Raw genomic sequence first — 21,957 nt, forward strand, 5'->3', positions numbered from 1 at the left:
GGAGAGCTTTCCCCAAGGGGCGCCGCCTGCCCCCCCGACCCCGCGCCGGCCCGGGAGGGAGGACGGGTCCAGGGCATGCGGTCAGCTCACAGTAGACCAGACCTCAGGCGGGCAGGGCCAAGGCTGTGCTCCCGAGCCCTCCTTCCCCGGGACGGCCTCTCTGAACTCACTGGAAGCACTGCACGACGGACAGGGGCAGTGGCCACCCCCCAGGCATACGGAGCAGGCAGAGGGCCTGGCCCTTGGTGTTTATCACCAGCGCCCAAAGGGCGGCCTCGGGCAGGGCCCGGACGAGGGCTGACGGAGGCGCTGTGTGGGCTGAGGGTGCTGCCCGCCAGACACCCACATGCCCACGCGACGGTCACCGGCCTGCCGTCGGGCCAGCCCTGCCCTGGCTCCAGCTGCTGCTGAGGGGACGGCCACCGCCGCCAGCCACGGCACGATCATGAGTCCCGCTGGGCGGGGCCCGGCCCACAGCAGGGCCGAGCTGGCCACCTGTGCTGGCCAGAGCCCAGCATCCCGTGCAGGAGAAGGAGACTGGAAGTCCGGCTCGGCAAGGCCAGGCCGCCCCACCCTCGAGTGTGCAGACGGGGTGCTCACGGCTCCCCAGCTGCGTGCGGGGCAGGGGCAGCGCTCAGGGAGCCAGCACACCCCAAATCCAGAGCGCCTCCCGGAGACAGAGCAGTCTGCAAAGCACAGCAGGAAGGGGTGCCCAGGAGGACCTGGACATGGGGTCGCTGCCGGGAGCCACCCACCTGCGAGCCGGGCGTAGACACTGGGCCCCAGAGCTCGGGCCGGCGTGCCCTCCGTGGCTCTCGTCCTCCTTCTGCCCACGGAGGGCAGGCCGCGCAGCGGGCGCACCTCCCTACGTCCCTGTGCTGGGCGGTGCCCCAGGAGGACGACGCCCAGAAGACCCTCCCTGGGGAGAGCTTGGCCCGAAGGCGAAGGACAGGGTTCTGCACGGGGCAGCAGGCTGGGGGCTGCCAGTGGGAGGGAGACCCGGTCCCGAAGCAAACGAGGCGGGGATCTCCCACCGGGCCACCCCCCAGCCATGGGTACTGGGCATCTGTGACTCAGCCGCCCGTGGTGCGGCCCCCAGGAGACCATGGAGCCCCCAGTCAGAGGGGAGGGCCGGCCAGGGCCACGGATTTTCCTATTTTGTCATTTTTATCAAAGACAGTGGTTTCTCACCATTATCTCCGTTACACCGTCTGGCACCCCCCTCTCCCCACCTGCACCACGTGTGAATGTTCTGACAGTTGCGATGGGGCCGCAGTGCCGACGCATAGCTCTGAACTGAAACGGTCCGGCACATGGCTCTGCCCTCAAAAGACATCAGGAAAACACCCTGGGATAATGCAGAAAGCACAGCAGAATTATGGAAAGTCATCAGAGGTTCTGTGCCCGAGGTGACTTTTATTCTAGAATTCCCGCAGCCTGGAACACAGAAGCCAAAGCCCTTGAATTAGAAGATTTTTGGAGGCTGACGGTGTTGTTTATTGCTCTGAAAAGGTTTCCACTGCTGAGCTACTCGCGGACTTTATCCCCCAGTGACTGTATCGGCTGCAGGAAAACTTGAACTGCGCTGTCCTCAGTTCTGCTGCCCAATGAAACTCTAAAACAGGTGTTTAACAACCAATGTGCCGTACCTGAGATCGAGTGTCTGTGCCGTGTGTCAGCAGACAGCAACAAAATCCCAGCTCTCCTTCCTATTATTATCACTGGCAACTTCACTGTATTCTCGTGCTGACACGGTACGACTCCACTGGACACCCTAACCGAGACCACGCAGGGACAGGACACCCTAACCGAGACCACGCAGGCACAGGCACCTCTTTGCTTTGGGGGAACAGAAATGGCAAACCCCCCGCTCGGTGCCCTGAGCTTCCGCAGAGCCCACTGTGTCGTGGGAACAATGGCAGCGGCTCCCGCGACACAGGTGTGTCTACAAAGAGTGAGACCGTCCAGGCCTGTGTGCGCGGCCGGCCCAGAGGGAAACGGCCACCTGCCCGGACGCTGCTGGAAGAGCAGAGGGCAGCTGTCCGCTGCCCAGCTGCCCCATGAAAGATTAATCCGCCCCACGGGCAGGTCAGCGGTGTTTGGCTGCCGGACGACCGGGGTCCGGGCTAGGGTCAGACCTGCGTCCGAGCGCTGTCTCAGCTCCTGGGGTAGGGGGTGGGGTCTGGGCTGGAGCAGGGCTGCTGCTATAGGGCAGTTCTGACCCTCAGCTCCTCACTGGGCCCAAGGAATTTCTTCCACTAGCATCTATTTCTCTGGCTTTTGTGAAAACCTTGGCTTCCAGGTTAACGATCCTGTCTCAATCCAGTTTCCGTAAGAAAGAATGGAGCAAAGCTTTGGGTAAAACAGAACGTGCTGTGGACACCAGATAAAAGAAAGCACTGCTGTGTGTCCGCAGCATTCAGCCACCCCCAGGAAGCCTGTTTCTTGAAAGGCTGATGCTTCTGGACCCAGGGGTGCGGGGTGCTACAGGAAATGAAAAGTGATAACAGCCGACCGGCTGATTGTAACGATCTGGAAAGAATGACTGGTTCCTGGCGTGTTCCTTCCTCAGTGCCAGCTCGAACGTCTTACATAATAGAAAAATACCTGTCCTGGCCTACGGGGGCAAACGTGAGCCTCAAAGCCGACCACCCTAAAGAGAGGCCCCTGCACCACGCAGGGCACCAGGCCGGGGCCGGGACGCCCCTCGGGCCAGCCCGGCCTCCCGGTCCCCACTGCCTGGGCCAGGGTGGTCCCCGCATCCCCCCGCCAGTCACCCGGCCTGACAGGGGTTACACTGGTCACTCATAACTGACAGGAACACAAATTACAAACCTAAAGTGCTGTTTAGGAATTGACAGGCCCCCGCCGAGTCTCACGTTTCTGCGACCTATTAATTATTCACACAGGCCTGGCCTCCTGTGTGACGGGCTAGATGCTATCGAGCAGGTTATTTTGGTAACTGGGTAAACAGAGCTTCATCCTTTGACCCCCGGGTCAGAGATCGTGACGACCCCCAGCTCACTCCCCCAGCCCCCACGGGGCGGCAGGAACCGGGGACCTTCCCGGAAGGGACCTCTGCTCTCGGGACAGGGGACCAGGGATGCAGCGCAGCGGGCAGGGAAGAGTGACGGCCAGGCCTGGTCAACAGCCCAGGAGGGTAGAAGGGAGCCGGGGACACAGCAGGAAAGAAAAGCAGAAAAACGAAGTGAACGGAAACGGCCTCCTAGAGCTGCAGCTTTCTCTTCGGAGGCAGAGGGAACACAGGAACCCAGGGACCCCTTTGGGGACGCGTACTCTGAGTTATCGGCAAAAACACTGGAAAGGCAAACTCCACGCAGCCCGACGGCTCTCTGCTCTCCCTCCCCAGGGAGAAGGCGGGGGACTCTCCCTCCTCAGCCCAGACCCACTGACGGCAACGGCAGGGAACCAGCTGCGGCTGCCGTCCGGGCGCTGGGCGCGGACGCGGGGCGGGGTGCCAGCAGGACGGGCTGGGAGACTGGACTGGAGGGAGGGCCCCCAGACGCACCCAGAACACCTGGCCCCTGGGGCGAAGGGGCCCCGCACTCATCCCACCGGAGAGTCGCTGTGAGCCCTGCAGCTCAGGAGACACAGAACAACGGTGTGAAGCACCCGCTCTGACTGCTCCGGGTCGGTCTGTCCTGCTGGCACCGCTGGAAGAGGCCTTTGCATCCCCGGCGGAAGCTCTCGGGGCTCCTGCATCTTAAACCAGAGAGCGGCCCACGGATTTACACACACACGCGGGGCGCAGGTGGCAGAAGGTCTGGACCGATGACAAGAGGGGCCCTGGGTGCTGGGAGCCAGGACACTCCACCCTGCCCCCAGCTGGACGACTCCCGCCCGGGAGGATTCTACGTGTGTCTGAATCCTTTGGCAGTAGGGGAAAAGGTACAATTTTAAAGTTCAGGGAAACCCACACTCCCTTCCTCCCTGGTCCCATCATTACAAAGTCAGCAGAGGCCAGCGCAGACCCGGGGCCCCTGGTGCTCGCTGTGGCCGCATCACACGCACACCCGCCGGTGGAGCCGGGGGCCTCGAGGAGGACGGCCCGCGCCCACCCAGCTCCAGCCCGCGGGCAAGGGGAGCCAGCACCCGATAGGGCCATCACAGCAGCCTCGGGGGCCCAGACGCGCCCGCCGGGCACACCCACCAGGGCCGTTAAGGACTCTGGAGAGTCTGGGTGGTGGACGGTCTGGAACGCTCACTCCCGGCACCAGCCCCCGAACGATGCTGGGCAAGCCCCGTACACATCTGTGTCCCCAAATGCAAACGGGGACAAGACCACGTGAACGCAAGATCCTTTCCTCATCTGAAGTTGCAGCCTGACCCTGCCCGGAAGGAAGGTTCTGCATTTCGTCGCGTCTCCTAGACTCAGAGGAGGGGCCGCGGAGGTGGAGGCAGCTCCCCCTGCGTCTTGGATGCTCGGGAAATGCAGGAGTCCTCCCTGGGCCTGGCAGGGCCTCTGTCCTACACAAGGCCACTGCCCCTGACTTCACGACAAGCTTGGGGATGCAGAAGCAGGTCGATGAGCTGGCTGTCCTAGAAGGGCAGCAAAAGCCCCGGGTGCTGGCCTCCTCTGAGCTCCATGTGACGGCGGCTCCGAGGGACGGCCTGGACGCCCCGGAACCAAAACCCGGCTTCCCTCTGACCAGCTGACCGCAGAACGGCCAGTGGGAGTGGCTGTCTCCCCAACATGTGGATCAGCCTGTGGCCGAGCTCCGGGGAGCCGCTGGTGTCGGAGGATGTGCTAAAATAACTCACAGCGCAGAATAAAACTCTGTGGTTACTGGGCTTTCACGGCAACTGAGAGAGCTTTCTGTTTTCATCTGTTTTACAATTATGTGCAAATTCTATTTTTATCCAGTTTGTGCTCCACTAACTGAAAAAGAAAACAAACCCCAAAGCCCCTCTTTGTACCTGCTCACCTCACCTTGCACACAGACTCCCTCTACTGCAGACAGATCAGAGAACTCTCCAGTCCTAACCCTCTTGCAGGAGGAATGCTGATAGAGGCTGACATTTCTGTTGGGCCTGGTTTCCTCTGGCGGTTCAGCTGTGCGGCAGGGGGAGAGGCCTTCATTCTGCTTAAACCCAGAAGCAGCCTCTCCCATCCTGCCATCACTGACCTCGAAATAATTCTGGAGGATTCACTCTTAAGGTATTTCCAATGGGGTTTCAAGTTTCAGAATTCCTCCACAAGTCTCAGTCCTCTCCATCTCGTCTACACTGAGAGATCAACACCGCCCTGTGCCCAAGACACCTGCCCGGTGGGAACGGGAGCACGGCGCTGGGACCCTGCAGGGGGTGGGCTCCTTGGGCTCCCAGAAGAGGCGGGGCACACCCTTGTCCCCAGGGCCACAGCCACCAGGCCAAGGACAGGGACGGCCCTCGCTCAGGGCCTCAGCCCCGCGCTTTGCATGTCACGACAGGAGTGTCCACGTGGCACAAGGCTCCCTGCCCTCCAGGGCCAGCGCCCCTCGCCAATGTAATTGACAAGAAACGGGGGCTTTGGGCCATTATTTCTCTGCTGCTTTATTTCCATTTCTCCTTATTGAACAGCCTACTTCCTCACCTTTGTAATGTCTTTTCCATTCAGCAGCAACGTACTTTCTTCCAGTGGAAACCGTAGCAGGAAGGGACTTAAACACCGTTCACGGACTTGGCTAAGCGCAGGCATTATCCGACCTGCCTCTGCCCGGGAGGGGACCTGAAAGGGCCGCTGGGCACTGCTGAGCCCGCTCTGCGTTTCCCTAGTCAAGCGGCCAACCAATACCAAGTGGGTATTAACCGGCGTCGAGCGCACAGCCTCCGACGTCGCCCCAGTGTCACCCCGCACACTCCAGGCCCTGACTGCCGCGTCGGCGGACCGGCACTTGTCTCTGCGCCCTCCTGCCCTCGCAAGCTTTATTTTTATTTATCTAAATGGAATCAAATACAAACACGGGGTGCCCTGCTGCTTCCCCTTCCGGCTTGCACCATTCCCTAAATGACAGGGTTGGGGAGCGGACTAGACAGGCAGGGGCGTAGCTAGACGGGGGAGAACCGTCTCTGTCAGCGCCGTACGGCTGCAGTTCCGGGGCAAGAGGGCAAGCTCACGTCCAAGGGGACGGTCACAGATCACATCACAGGGGTCTGATGGGAGACGCTGGGCTGATGAGGAGACACGTGTGACCAAATGCCAACGCCTGCAGGACAGCCTGCCCGCGAGCTCACCTTTACCTCCTGGGCTGGAGGGGAGCGACAGGTTTGGGATGGCAGGCGCGGCCTGGACACCAGCTCTGAACACGTTGACTCTGACGCCAAGTACACCCATCTCCCCCGGGGTGTGTGAGGCCGGGGAGTGGCACCCGGAGCCACACCGACAGAGCCCCGCCGGCTCCCCGTGAGGCCGGAGCAGCCCCTCCCCGATGCTGCCCCGGCCCCGACACCCCACGGCAGGTCCCCACTCCTCCTGTCCCCAGCTGAGAAGAAAAGTGGCGGGTCCCAGCCGGCACTCCAGTGCTGGGGCTGGTGAGCAGACCCAGGGCCCAGTGGGGCGCGTGGGCCAGAGAATCGCATCTCTAAGGGACCCTGGGGAGGTTTACTTTGGGAACCACTGCCTCAAAGGGTCCAAGGCTTCAGAGAGGAAAGGATGGAGTCTTTAAAAGTAGCCTCTGAAAACCCCAAACCAGAGGCAGCTGCCGTGCAGACGGACTTCGCTTTGGACAAATCTTAACGTGGCCCAAGGAGACCTCGGTCGAGGCTCTGTTGACGGCCGTGGGGAGACGTGCTACAAGGATGGTGGCCACATTTGGGGAAGCAGCCCCAGGAGGTGGGCGGCCACGGCCAACGCAGGAGGGGAACAGCGGCTGCGGGCAGAGCAGGGCTGCACGCTCTTCCCATCTGTCCCCATCCGTGATCTGGGGGATGGGGTTATTTCTGAGCAGAGGGCTGGGCAGAGGTGGGCTCCATTCCCCTCGGGGCTGGAGAGGGCAGAGGGCCCCTGGATTTGATTCTCTGACTCTCCCCAGAGCAGGGGCGCCAGGAGGAGTCCTCTGCCCGTCTGTGTGTGGCGTGCACGGCACCCAGAGTGTGGTGTACGCTGTGGAACGTCTGCAGCAGGAACGATGGACAAAACGCAGCTGGATTAGAAATCGAGGGGGCGCTTCTCAGCAGAAGCTTCAGTCCTTGGTTCTAATAACCCTGAACACTTACTTCTACAGATTTGTTAAAGAAAAGGTCCTCAAAAATAAAGCACTTTTATTTCAAAGGTATATTTCTTTTCTTTTAAATTTTCCTATTCCAGGACACCTTAAAACGAAATAGCACCAAGGTCAAGTCTACTAAGAGGTCTAGACAGCAGCCCCCAGGCCACACTGCCCACTGGCCACCATCCAGGCAGCGAGATGGACCCTCAAGGTGGCCCAGGGCATCTTCTTGGACACACTGTCTCCCCTTGGCTTCTCTCTTCCCTCTTTCCCGTCTGTTCTGAGTGGAACATGACTGCTCAGGGACACATGGGGATAAAGGGCATTGTCCACCAGGACACAGCAATAGCCGGGCTGTACCGAGGTCCCCTCAGTTACCCACCAGGAGACACAAGCAAATGCTACAGCCGTCCTGCCTCCCCGTTGAATAAAGGCTTGCTGGCAACACCGTCCAGGGGAGTCCTCCCAACCCCGCCGGGCTGGTCGCGCCCCCACAATCTTCAGGGTATCGCCTGCTCCCCCAAAGCAGTTCCACCGAAGAGGAGCCTCAGGTGTAATGAGTACAGCTGGTCTGTGAGCTCCAGAGGCAAGCAGAGCTTGGTACCTTTATACCACTGTATACTGTACCATTGTACCACTCTATGTATTGAGGAGAAAACTGGGGCTTGACTGTGTATAAGCTATTTAGCTAAACTGGTTGGGAGATAAGAATATTTTTTTAAAAAAGACAGAAAATGAAAGGCGCTGTTAGCTGTTACCGCAAAGTGGCCTTTGGGTTAAACCAGCCCCAGCTGCTGCCCCTGCAGCAGGGACAGGACTTGGAGTCAGAGCCAAGTGGATACCTGCACGCTGGGGTGTCCTCCGGCCAACGCCTTCACGGCCCCCCGGCTCCCCTCCGTCTCGTAATGCGCTCTGTGGTGGGACTTGGGCTGCACCTCGATCCTCAGCTCGTACGGTCCTGAGTGTGACGGCAGCTGCCAGTCGAGGGCAGGGAGAGACGGGCTGAAATGGAACACAGAGCATTAAACGTTCATGCCGCGGCTTCCCGCAGACCACAGACCCACCTAAGACCCTGGGGCCCTGAGAAGCAGCTCATCCTGCCGGGCTTGTATCTGAAATTCCCATCGATAAGGATAACGGCCTGACACAGCCACCGGCAACCCGGTCGTGATGGACGCCCAGAGCCTTGTCAGGCCTTCATGATGAGCTTCTGAATAAGATGGAAACATTTTCCCACACGACCTTAAAATATTTTCCTTCCTTCACGATAGGCCTATAAATTATTTAACCTCCCTAATAAGATAGGCTCCAGAATTGAAGACCTTTTCAGAATCACAGTTCTATCAGCCTGGCCTCAGAACTGGGCGGCCTGGTTCCCATCCCCTCTGTCCCACGCGCGCTGTTTGCGGGCAGGAGTGAACCGTCGGGGGTGCCGCCGGGCCCCTGATAAAATGGCGGGGTTGTGGCAATCTCGCCCAGCCCCCTACATCCCGTGCTCCGTGCACGACACCTGGGCAGCCGCCCACCCAGGGCGCGAGTGAGCTGCAGACAAAGATCCACAGAACCAAGGGAGCGGCCCTGGGGCCCAAGGCAGATTTGCAAGGTGGGTTTGTCACTTGGAGGCTGAAGAGGGGAGGTGGAGTGAGCCGGGCCCTGCCTGAGGGGTCCACGAGGCCCACGACAACCTCAGATCTCTGGGGCACTGACAGCCTCACTGTACAGATGGGAGATGGAGGCCATTTGCCACCTGAAACCAGGTCCACGTGAGGCCAAAGGTCCTGCTCTCCCTACAGAACATGCTTCAGGGTCCTGCCCTGTAAAAGGACAAAAGGCTGACCCCCCCAAAAGACACAGTCCACAGGCAGAGGCCGCCAGGCCCTCACAGGAGCTGGGGTCTGGTCCACCCACTGCCTTTCTACAACGAGAGCCCAGTGAGGGGGGTGGCGGCTCTTGGTCCCCACGGTGACAGCCCCTCCCCCTCCCCTCTCGGATGCAGAACCTGACCCAACAGAGATGCTGCTCGTCAGACCTCAGAGGTGTCTGGAAGCCAACCCCGGGCCGGCCAGGAGGGCTGCAGAGCGGGAGCAGTGTGAGGACGCCCTGCCCCCGCAGAGGTGGACGGGAGGCGCCCAGGTCTCGCCCTCCACACACAGCGCTGAAGGTGCCCTCGCTCCCAGAGTCTCCGCCGTCTGGGCGCCACTGTCCCCTCGCCCCGCTCCGCCTGTCGCTGATGCGTCCGTTTCCGTGCACGCAGCAGAGAGACCGTGCGTGCCGGCGGCTTGTTTGGAACAGGTGGCTGGGAAGGGTGGGTTTTGTTTAGAGGCCCAGACACACGGACGCAGTGCTCGTGGCGTCTCAGCCTGGAAGGAGTCGGTCCACTGCTTCCCCGAAACGTCCCCCAGCTTCTCCGCCTCATCTCAGACTATGAATCAGGGTGATTTTTAAAACACAAAACAATAGATAGAATAAAGGTACTTTTTGAAAGGAGAAAAAGCCCAGAAATCAGCTTGAACTGGAATCAAACATGCAATTTCTAAAACACGGGCAAAATACTCCTGGAAAGGACAGTATATTTCGGGGCATTCGTGGTTTTCCAGTGACGGTAGAAACGGAATCATCTCGCCACGCACGTCAGTTACCGCTGAATCCGCTTTGCGGGCACCCTGTCCACCCTCGGGCTCTGCAGCCCCGCCCGCTGGCTCCTCTGAGAGCACACGGCGCTGCTGAGAGCCTGGCGGGACGCAGGCCGCGCACACCACATCCCACTATACAGTCTTCACTGGGTCCCAGGGACACCGCCAGCCCCGATGCCACCCGGGCGGACGGGCCTCCCAGTGGGTCTGAGCTCGACCTTCGAGCAGCAAATCAAAGGCTCGAACGTGAGAAGAGGCCGCATCTGTGTAGACGCAGCGAGAAATGTAAAACCCTAACTGGAATCCGCCACAGATACAGTGAAGTGGGCGTGTCCAACAGTCAGACGCCAGTGAAGTGGGCGTGTCCGACAGTCAGACACCAGTGGAGGTGGGGAAGACCAGCGCCCCCCAGGGGCCAGGACCTCCGTGCAGGCACGGAGGCCGCTTTGGAGTGTGTGCCTCAGCCCCCGTGTCCACCCTGCTGGGCCCTAAAATCACCGTCTGCATGGGAGGCCTTCCAACCCTGGGAAGCCCCTCCTCCAGACTACGTGTCCGATTCCAGGGCCAACTTGCACTTGAAAACCCTCTATTCAACGGCCAGCCTAAACCCAGATTTCTTCAGGAAGCGAGACCGCAGGCGGGTGGGATGCTCATCGCCCACCCGCCAGGCCCCCGTCTGCTGTCTACATTTTGACTCCATGGCAACAAGATGCCCCCCGCCCCCCGGTTCTCACTAAGTACAGCCTCGGAAAACTCAAGACGATGTGACCAAGAAGAATGGGGCGGACATGTGTGTGCGCGGAGATTCCGAGATGCCCAGACAAGGGAAGCGCCCAAGTCACGGGCTGGGCGGAGAAGCGCCGCCCCCCCAATGCCAGTGGCTTCTGAGAAACGCTAAGCAGAATCGAATGGGAGTTTTCCCGGTGGGCGAAGCTCCGCGATGCGTTTAGCGGTCTCCCGGGCTGTGGTGCTCAGAAGCGCTTTCTTGACGTGTTGTCAGCGACACATGCGGCCACACCGCCAGGACGAAGGACCAGCGAGCCACGGGCTTCGAGCGCGAGGCCGGCCCTCGGTAACTAGCATCTTACAGGAGCTGCCCCGACCCCCAGACAAACTGCCCAGCTCAGCACACCCCGCCCGGAGGGAGCGGACCACGTCTCCGTTTAGAATATCCAACGTACTAATCTGTTCTGTTATCTTAGACATACTGTTGATCTAAGTGAAAACACTGTCCTCTGCTATAAACAGAAAAGAAACAAATGAAAAACAAAATAAAAGTTAGGTTCATCTGACTCCCAGGAAATTAAAAAACGAGAGTGTGCGACGGAAAGAGAAGCAAAGGAAGGATGGAAAGTGCAATCCCTCGCCGTCTGCGCAGGGCAAGCATCTTCTGAGCCGCCCTGCACTTGAACACCACAGAGGAATAGATCTGGGGAAATGATTGGCTCCTGAATCACGGACAAAGCCAGCAACACAGCGTGAGCACAGTTTCGAGTTAGAATGGTCCACAAAATAAATACTGTAATACAGACAATTTAAATTATTGTTTGGGGTTGGAAATTTTCAGCATGAGTTTGGCAACTCCACAAAAAATGTAAATGTATCTCTGATTCAGAGAAAAGGCCTAAGACTGGAAGGAACGTTCCAAGACGCAGCGGCCCCGGCTGCGAGGACGGTGATTCATGGCTGCGCTGTCCCAGCCCAACCCCCTCACGGGCCCCGCAGCCGAGCGTCATTCCTGGGGGTCACCAATGACCCGGAGAGGAGCCGCCACGGGGACCACGTCAGGAGAGTTCTCTCATGGCCTCAGCCCAGGGCTGCTGAATAACTTTAAACTCACCTCCAACTTCACTGGATTTTTTAAAAAGCCACACTCAGGGCAGCCAAGACAACACGCGGTTAAATTCGAATCTAAGATCCCGCTGATCTGTACAAACAGAAGCTACTTTTCATTCTCTCCACACACACACGTATGTATCTCATAATCAACCAGAGAAACTGCCTCCACAGCTGGGCGTATATCTGTAAGTATTTTTACACAAAAGGGATAGATCTTAACAAAATAAAATACATAGTGTGATACCCTGCCTTTTTGAACGTAAAGATCACATGTTGAGCATTTTTGCACATTGTTCAAAAATGGTTTGATCTCAGCGTCACATCTTGCCCTGGAGATGACTGAGCAGTGCTCTGTGGGTGGACCTGTGGGTTGCTCCCAATTTGTTGCTCTTATCAGTACCAGAGGTGTGAACATCCAGCGTGAGATCCTGGTGGCCTTTCTGGTCATTTCCTCAGCACAGATCCACAGCCTCCGTCAAAGAGCATGAACACTTGGGGCTCCTGACACCTCCCGGGGGTCAGGTCCTCTGCACGGCCTCGCCAACACAGGGCCCGATGGATTTAATCTTTGCCAAACCACACAGGGAAGGGCGCTCTGAGGCTGCATCTTCCTGTAACACGCACCCATCACGTGGTAACGATAAACTGAGACACTCTGAACCCCCAGTGGTAACATCTCTGAAAGCCTCCAGGCCTCTCAAACGTCCCCTGACCTCTTACACGCATTTGACTAATGGCAACGTGGGACTCCAGGCCTCCCACACCCCAACTCTGGCTCCTTCGGGGTCTCCAAAGGCCACTCCGGGATGACGGCCACTGTCCTTAATATCAACTTGTCGTTGCTGGGGACACTGGCTGAAGAGGACACAGATCTCTCTGCAACTCTCTGTGAGTCTGGAATTCTTGCAAATAGAAGGCTTTTCTAAATGGCTGTTGTGCACTTGGTACGTAAGGACCTGAATCACGTTCCTTTTGCTCCCGTTTAAAGAAGAGGCTGGAGGCCGCGTCTCACGCCCCCACCCCCCCGCCCACCGAGGAGCGACGCTGGTGCCGCGTCGGCGCTGAGTGCCTGCGGTTTCCACCCGTTACCACTGGCACCATCACCCCGCCCCCAGGGCCGAGGGGTGGACCAGGCCCACGGCCCCCCCGAGCCACCAGGAGCCCCACTGTGAGTAGGTGTTAAGCGGCCTGGCTTGGCCTGGCCTCCAGGCTGGAGACGCCGGCTCGTGTGACACAAGGAAGGGAGTCACGCAACCTCCATCGGGGAGCCCCCTGGGCCCCAATCTGAATCCCCTGCTCTTGGAGCTGCTGCCACCATCCACTTCCCACCAGAAAGCCTTTCGTGTCCTATTGAATCTCTGTGCTTCCTTCATGCGGGGAAAGGGTGAAGGATCTTTTCTGACGCTTAGTTCACGGCCTGGAGCCTGGAGCCCACCTCCCCACGGGCATGCAGAGCCCGAGACGAACCCGAACTTCTCTCAGCCCGTGTCTCCCGCCCCCATCCAGGCCCTGCCCCAGCTTCCCGGGGCCCCTCCTCCCTGCCCGGCCACTGTGGTCACCTGCTCGGGGCTTCCCTGGGTACCTGCGAGTCCGGGGCAGTCTTTCCAGCACACAAAGGATTTCACAGACAGCCTCCCGCGCTTCAGCAAAAGCTGTGCCGCCCCGGAGCAGGTGTTTATGAGACCGCAGCCCTGACCTCGGCACCACCGACCGCCTGCACACGCCTCGATACCAACCAAGCCCGCCCCTGAGCAGGACCCAGGGACACCAGCCGACCTGCCAGTCTCCGCGGGTGCAGCCTGCCAATGACATGTTTCTCCAGCACAGGAGACCCGGCTTGGAGCACGGCTGACCGCGGGGACACAGACGGACGGAGGCCATTCGCACTGATTCGAAACCAAGGTCATCGCAGGGCTCAGGGCTCCGGAGAGCCTCGGTCAGTCCCCGCCACCCCTCTGTGCTCCTGATGGCCAGCGGGGCGGGGCTCGGGCCGGACCTGCTCACCCCAGACCTCTCCATTTAAACCACTTCATCGGCCACTGCTACCACCACGGAGACGCCAGAACCCGCCTCTGAGGGAACGGCACGCACCACTTCGCCAAAACTCGGAGCCAGACCCCAGCAAGGCCCCGATTCTGCAGCAATTCAAGGAAAAACCGCGAACGCCAGGGACAGAGGAGTGCGTCAGGCGCCCCGGACTGGGGCCTGCCGAGCCCCCCGCAGCTGAGTGCGGGAAACAGAGATTTCTGCACCTGAGCCGGTCGGGAGGCCCGGAGTTGGAATCCGACCACCTCGGAGAAAGTACGTCAGGGGAGTCTGGACACTTGCTCGGTGATACCAAGGGATTCTCTTAAATCACGTATCAGTGTCGGGTACGGTATCTACCTGTGTCATGATTCGTTTCTAAAACTGAGCCCCCATCTCTGAAAGACACGCTGAATATCGATGGGTAAGACTTCACGAGGTCTGGGATTTACCGCCAAGTAACGGGTGTGGGTGATGAGGTGAGGCAAGAGGACCACAAGTAATCAGTCAGTTGGGTGTGGGCGTGGCGGCCCACGACTAGTCTCTGACTCGTGTACAGTTTGGTTTTCTGTGATACAGAGCGAAAGAGCAAAGCTGAGACACAGGCACTCAAGCTACCACGGTGACGTTCCAGGGCCGGGAGCTGTCAGGGATTCACTTCCCTCTGTTTATCGGCATTGAAGAGTCTCCACCCTGAAGGATGTGGACTGTAAACTCCCCAAATCGTCTACTTTCTCACCTTCCTGTTCTCGCCCTGGCGAGCTCGGAGACTGAGTCAGAGGCAGCGACTTCCCTAAACTGGCCGCACTCGAGCCTGGAGCCCTTCTGGAACCTTCTCCCGGAAAAAAGGCCTTGTCCACTCAACGTCAGAGAACCACCGTGCACTGGACATCCCACCGCAAGGTGCCGCATACGAGAGCCTCAGCAAAGCCCCTGTGCTGTGGAGTTCTCCTTCCGTGTAGACACCCGGGAAGGGTGGCTGCTCTTTGGTTCAGATGGTTTGGGTAGAATCCTTTCAATTCTGAATTTTCTGAGACCTAAGGCTCACATGGAATTATCACTTAGAAGAAAACTGTAAAAGCTTTCAGGACTCTTCTGTTTCTAAAAGAGCTGAAGCTACAAACTCGGAACTTGGCAGGACTGAAGTCCGCCCGAATGAGAGAGAGAACCAGAGCAGAAGGGGAGGGACATCACCCCAACTTTAAAGTAACACGTCTTCCCAGGGTCGGGAGCCCATGGCCGCCTAACTTACTAGCTTTGTTTTGTCTTTTCCCCTCTAATTTTAAAAAAGGTTATCAGCTCAGTTCTTGGCTGTTTAATCAAGCAGGGTCTCCGGGCCGCCAAAGGCTCCGCGGGCCAAGGCTTGGCCGGGACCACACACCTCGCCCCAAGGTCCACCCGGCTCCCCCCGGGGCCCCCGAGAGGCATGGGTGAGAAAGCTCCTCCCATGCCAGAAAGGTCGGCCTTCCTGGAGGGCGCCCTGGAGAAGCCGACCTCTCCGCTGATGACCCCCCAGAGGTTCGCGGGCCGTGGGTGGCATCCTCACCCACCCACCTACCCTCCCAGGGAACAGCCCTTGGGGAGGGGCTGGCTGTGATCCACGAAAGGCCAAAGTCCTTCGGGGCTGGCCTCGCACGTCTGATGGGTCTGGAAGGGATGGGACTGGGGGGCGGGCCTCAGACAGGAACTCACGCCCCGGGGGTCCTGGGTGGTCACCCCCAGCTGTTGGGACCGGCTTCCTCTGCACTGTCACTCAGATGGCACTGAGGGGACTCGGGGACAGGACTGGCCACGAGGAGGATGGTGGCCTGGAGGAGATGCCCTGACCACTCCTGGAGGCTGGAAAAGTGCTTTTACAAAGACGTTGGTGGGTGAACAGGGGCCCGAGAGATAGAGCCGGGCAGTACAATGCAAGGAGGCGGGTGAGGCGAGAGGAGGGAGCCCCCCGTCGGGTGCTGTAGGCAGCGCCCCCGTACCCCGAGATTCTGCGGCCAGTGACCTGTCCTGAGGCCCAGGATCCCCCCCCCCGCAAGAGGCCCTGTCTGGGTCACACCAGTGCCAGATGCCTCCTTGCTGCCACCTCGGCCCTGACTTGTTCCCGGCCGGTCCCCAACTTGTCCCCACGCCCCGGGGACTGGGGGCACGGACGGGGTGTAGCGCCTGGTGCGTGCTGGGAGGCGGGCAGCCCAGGAAGGGCCACCTGCTTGCTCTCCACCCTCTCGGAGGCTCTGCCAGGCCCAGGTCTGCTCAGAAATCCAATTCAAACTCAGTCATGGACCTGGCACTTTCAGAACAAGGACAGCAAGGCCACCGTGGAGAGATTCTTTTTGTTTTCGTAATGATCAATTCAGGAATTTCGTAAGAATGCGTTGCTTTCAGTGGCTCCACCGAACAGGTCGTGGAGAAGTCCAAGGGGCTAAGACTTCCTTCCAGCTTTCCGGAAAACTGCCGTCATCCTTACTCTGCACCACTCATCCCCACGCCACCCCCCCCAAAACAGGCCAGTTTCACGTAAGCCTCTCAGGCCCTGCCGTCCAGACTTGCATCCCGACAGTTCCCACCGCCCTGCACCTGCACGGGGGGAGCCAGGCAGCCTCCAGGACCCCCAGGCAGACTGGACCTGGCCCCTCTCCCGGGCGGACAGCCACCTGGGGTCTCCTCCTCGGCTCGCGAGAGGGCAGCATCGCTGCGGAGCCCTCCTCTTACAGAGCCGGCCCTCTGTTCTCCAGGAAAACACGCCCTCCAACTCCTAAAACCTCTCCCGAGAGAAGACATGTCTAAGAACACCAGATGCTTCTACAACTCAATGTGGGGGCAGCCCAGTGGGACACAAAGAGCTCTTGTCCAGAAATCCAGCTGAGGTGGAAAATAAGCTACTTTGGAGGAATTTCTCAAACTACTGGGGCTTCTCCTCCTGACCCAAGACTAGACAACTGCATTTGCACCCAGCTCCTCCGTCCCCGGGGACCAGAACTGTCTAGACAAGGGAGGACGCCGCCTTTCCCTCACGTCCACTATTGGAGTGGAACAAAGGGCACAGGGAGGGCCCATGCCTTGGATGGGTGGATGGATGTCTGGGTAGATGGGTGGATAGATGGGTGGATGGAAAGAAGGGTGGGTGGGTGGGTGGAGGAATGTTTACTTGGTGAGGACCCCCGTGGGAAGCTGAGCTCTAGGTGGTCCTTCTGCTTCTCCACTGACCCTCATGTTTGTTACAGGGGGCTGATGCCAGCGAGTTTGTGACTGCTCCTGGGCCCCAAATGCCTTTTCAGATGCCGCTAGAGCCTGCTGCTAACCAGTCATTACAGAGCTTGAGAAAGCTCAGATGATACCTGCCACACTGCTTATAAAAACCGAGAAACAGAATCGCCAAGCTAGTGTAGGATGGGGCATAAATAAGCCATGAAACTGACACTGGGATTTGATTTCTACCCAGAGATGCCAGGACCGTCAGGGGGCAGCTCCCAGAGTTCACCCTTAATCTGTTTTAATAGGGGACCCACAGGAAAACCTGGACAGTCATGAACTAGTAACCATTCCATTTCCAAACTCTAAGTTTAAAACAGACTTCAGGGGCTCAGGACGTAATAAATAAGCTTCTTAGATCATCTACAGGAATGTACCTGCATCAGGCACGTTGCTCCCTGAGGACTAGAGAAGATCACGGCCCCAGCGAGGGTCTCGCTGAAACAGAGCTCAGCCTGTGGTCAGGCCAGAGGAGACCCCGTGCCCAACAGGCACAGCCCGCTGGGCGTTACGCCCGTTGCCGTGCTCTCTGGACACCAAGAGCGAGTGACCGCAGCACCCCGGACTCCGCCTCCCCCCACCCCCCGTAACATCCGACTTGAAATAAAACAGTGGGACGCCAGTACCACCTACAGGTGCATGTCCAGCCCCGAGACGTGCCCCCGCAGTGGGGGACTCACAGCCATCACTGGATCCTCCCAGCCTCGAGCCCTGCAGTGACCACACACGTCCCGCACCCCCAGACTCGGCAACTGGAGCCTTGCAACCTTTTGTCTTTCGTTTTGTGTCTAGCAATTTCCAAGTGCCTCAGTTTCCCCATCTGTAAAGTGAGACCCAACCACGCCTCCCGTGAGCTCGCTGGCCCCGAGCCCAGGTCCCCGGGTAGGGATGCTGAGGCCACAGTGCACGCACGTCCCGACAGCCCTGCAGAGCTCTGGGCTCAGGGGAAACAGGCATCATCACGGTGTGATTGCCCTGCAGGTGGCTACGCTCGCCTGTGGGAAGTGACTCCCGGAAGAAAATCAGGCGTTCCCAGGGGCCCCGGGGCTTCCAAGGCTTGAGCAGAACGGTCAGATACTGGAAGCAGCCCGCTACATGAAGCCTGAGCAGGGAGAGGACAGAACCGTCCACCTCAACAAGCCTGTAAAACAACGTGGCCAGAGTGACAAAGGCACCGTCGCTGAGAGCACTGGAACGCAGCGCGTAATTAACGCACCGCTTCCGTGCTCCAGCCGTGAGGGCTTTCGCAGCCGGTGCCTGTTGGGCGCTCAGAGCACAGACGAACCTGGACGGGAAACCTCAGAGGGAAAAACAACATGTGGGCCGCTTTCTTTACCGAAAACCAGCTAGCTCAATGCTGTGGGTCAAGCCCCAGCTTCCAGAAGGTATTTTATTTTATTATTTTATTTTTTTGCGGTACGCGGGCCTCTCGCTGTTGTGGCCTCTCCCGTTGCTCCGGACGCGCAGGCTCAGCGGCCTTGGCTCACGGGCCCAGCCGCTCCGCGGCACGTGGGATCTTCCCGGACCGGGGCACGAACCCGCGTCCCCTGCATCGGCAGGCGGACTCCCAACCACTGCGCCACCAGGGAAGCCCCAGAAGGTATTTTAGAAGCATTTATTTAGAAAGCAAAGCCCATCATGACATATAAATACAATTTTGCTCATTAATTTTCACGGAAGGCCGAGTTTTAAAGCTGCCTCACAATTACATTTCAGTCTCCGGCAGGACTGTTCCCTCGTTTCCCCGGAGGCCCGGCCCAGGTGTGCTGCAGGTGCCCGGGGTCCCCGACGAGCACCCCACACTCTCCTCGGGGGAAAATGTCTGAGCAGAAAGCAATTCTGTTGTGTCTGTGGTCACTCGTGCGTGTCGTCACTGGACACTTGCTCCTGGTCGAGTCTCCTCACGGTTTGGAAAATCTCAAGATTGGAGACCCGGGAAGGGGCCCCGGGATAGGAGACCCCTGAGCGCAGCAGCCCCGCCTTCACACGCACATGGGTGGACGGCCCGGCGGGAGCAGGACCAGGCCAGGAGCTGACCGGTTTCGTAGCCGAAACTCTGCGGGCATTCGGATTATCTACAAAATCAGCCAACATGGTAGATCTCAATGGCTAGACTTAAACATCTGTGTGTAAAGCCACAAAGATTCAAATTATTTTATCCTCTCCAGGAACGCAGAAGTACTTGAGATCCTCTTTCTCCTTTTCATGGCTAAAAATAGACATTCATAGAACAACATCAAAAAGAGAAATCAGGGCTTCCCTGGTGGCGCAGTGGTTGAGAGTCCGCCTGCCGATGCAGGGGACGCGGGTTCGTGCCCCGGTCTGGGAGGATCCCAACATGCCACGGAGTGGCTGGGCCCGTGAGCCACGGCCGCTGAGCCTGCGCGTCCGGAGCCTGTGCTCCGCAGCGGGAGAGGCCACAGCAGTGAGAGGCCCGCGTACCGCAAAAAAAAAAGAAATCAGGGCCTACATCCTCCATGTACACCTTAGGGGAAGGGCCCTAAAGGTGGAGCAGAAGCCTCTCCCTCTGCCACAAATCCACAAATCACAGCTGAACCTGCAAGGCTAATTTTTCCAGTTGGAAGTCAGTACACAGAGCACCTTTTCTGGCGTCAGCTCTGAACTCTGGGAAACCAGAAAGAGCCTGCCCCGCGGGGATGAGGGTTTGGGCCTCTGAGACCACATAGTCCTGCGGCAAGAAAGCACAACTGCAGAAACACACAGCCCGGGTCCTGCACTCAGACTCCAAATTCACCTGCAGGAGCCTCTGCAGGCCTGTGGCCAAGGTCAGCCTCTGGCCTCGTGAGGACCTCTGACTGCGGGGCTCCCACCCTCCCCGAGCGCCACCAGCATCCTGGGAGCAGGACGCGGACGTCAGAGAAAGGTCCCAGGCTCCCCAACGCCCCCCGATTAGAGGGAAAACTCGTCAGGGCTACGGGGAGCAGGGGCCCAGCCAGGGGCGCCTCTGGGGTGAGCTAATCACGGCGTGAGTCCAGCTCTACCCCTTATTAGTGGGGCCTGAACACGTGACCCTGGCGCTGGGTCTTGTAAGCAAGTGCTCAGGGGGACCGTGCAGAGACCTCCCCACAAACTGTCTTCTTTTTAAAGCTCACTATCAGTGAGCTTCCTTTTTTTTTTTTGGTAATCTTTAAAAAAATTTTTTTAACTTTCCGGCCGTGCCACATATGGGATCTTAGTTCCCCAACCAGGAATTGAACCTGAGCCCCCTGCAGTGGAGGCGCAGAGTCTTAACCGCTGGACCACCAGGGGAGTCCCCAGTGAGCTTCCTCTTGTGATCTTCAGATGATGTGGCTGGGGATCCTTTGCCAGGTCAGAAAAGAGAAAATAACCCAGAAGTGACTGACTGGTCCAAAAGCCCGAGTGGGCTGGCCCGATGGAGACCACCGAGTGCAGACGGGCCGGGGCCAGGGGTGCCCCAGCGGGACGACGTGTAGTTGGATTTGTTACCAGCCTCCAGCTTCATTTAATCTTATTCCAAATTAGGATACGCTCTGAAATATTCAAACAACTTATAAAATGCAGTCAGAGTCAGCAGTAGTTTCATGGGACTTTTGGAAACTAACAGTTAGACACAGCAGAAAGGTTATGGATGCTATTAAAATCATCGATCGGACCCAACAACCTAAAAGAAACCCCGTCTGAAATACTGATTTGGACACGCAGCCCCTCGGGTCACTGAACCCAGTAGCCCCAAGTAACCCTGTTCATCGCGTGCCCTCGCCCCTGAAGAAAGTCTACTCTTTAAGTACTCAAATCACAAAAGCAAAGTCTGTCTACAGGAGTTTAATTCAACACGTGTGCTGTTGATGTCACAAAAGACTCACCTTAAAATGCTCCGCACGCCCAAAACTAGTTTCCTTTTAAGTATTATACATTCCTCGTGTAACTTTGCCCCTTTAAAGGCAAATCCAGAGGTTATGCCGGGCACAAACAGAGACATTAAGACCTCAAAAGTTGGGGCTTTCCCCGAGCCTATTCTAAAGGAAACACAAGTTCACTGGACACACACAGCGAGGACCCTGGATATGGACCCTCGCCCAGGGCAGACGCTCAAGTACGTTCGCTTGAACCAACGGACGTTTAAACTTTAGCTCCTTTGGGACAATACAACGTCCTCTGAAAGCCACCACGGAGAAGCAATCCACCGGGAGCGGGAATCGGCCGGTCACCTCCACCCTCACTGCCACGGCCGATCGTGGGAGCCGCGTGGCACCATCCTTGGCGGAATCGCTTTCTCGTCCGCAGAAAGAAGCGAGGTGGGAAGACCGTCCCCTTCCTGAAGAGGCTCATGGCCTGTCGGACGTGAGCGCAGGGGACACCTAAAACTAGCCGCCTGCGTTTCCCAAAAGCTTTAAGAGCAGAAGCGTCATTCTCTGAGGCTCTAAAATAAGTCTAAACTCTTAGTTAAAACCCATGAACTTCTATCCAACACTGTTGTTGGTTTCACAAACCTTCCGTGGAAAGAAGTTAGCATCATTCCGTGACCCCGTGGGCCCATCAGAAGGCTCTGCACACAGGGCGAGCCACGCATGCTGCACAGACAAAAAGACCCCAAAAGGGCGGTGAGCCCACGGCCCCCAAATTCCTTGGGAAGAGAATAACACTGCACGCTTCTCGTTAAAAAGGTCCTTTCACTGGCAAGACAGGAGCAGAAGTGCCCAGAGGTGCCGCACCACAGGCTGGGAAGTGGATCTGCCCCGATAAGCCGTCCACCCCAGACGTCGGAGCCTGGCAGCACTGGGCACCCCAGCTGGGCAGCCCGAGACCCCGTGGGCAGGAAGTCTGGCCACCTTCCCGGCAGGTGAGTGCCTCGACCTCTCTCTTCTCCCGTGGCCTCCAGCCGCCCACCCCCTGCACCAGCTGACGGGACCACACGGAAACACATCGCCAGGGACCAGGAAACATATTTTGATGTGGAACCAAAACAGAGGGAAAAGTTGACTTCAGACCCTCGGGGGGAAGTGTGGTGCCTTCACAGCGTTTGT

At 58.4% G+C, this 21,957-nt stretch overlaps 1 protein-coding gene across 1 annotated transcript in view; it reads right to left on the minus strand.

Annotated features, from left to right (window-relative positions):
- The window catches only part of NFATC1 (nuclear factor of activated T cells 1), a 96,927-nt gene that overhangs the window by 62,877 nt on the left and 12,093 nt on the right, over positions 1–21,957 (minus strand). The window contains exon 3 of the mRNA XM_065890548.1: positions 8,051–8,210. Coding sequence (XP_065746620.1) covers positions 8,051–8,210 — 160 coding nt within the window. The remainder of the gene's footprint in view (positions 1–8,050; positions 8,211–21,957) is intronic.

The sequence above is a fragment of the Phocoena phocoena genome, chromosome 13 (assembly GCF_963924675.1).
Source record: "Phocoena phocoena chromosome 13, mPhoPho1.1, whole genome shotgun sequence".
Taxonomy (NCBI): Eukaryota; Metazoa; Chordata; class Mammalia; order Artiodactyla; family Phocoenidae; genus Phocoena; species Phocoena phocoena.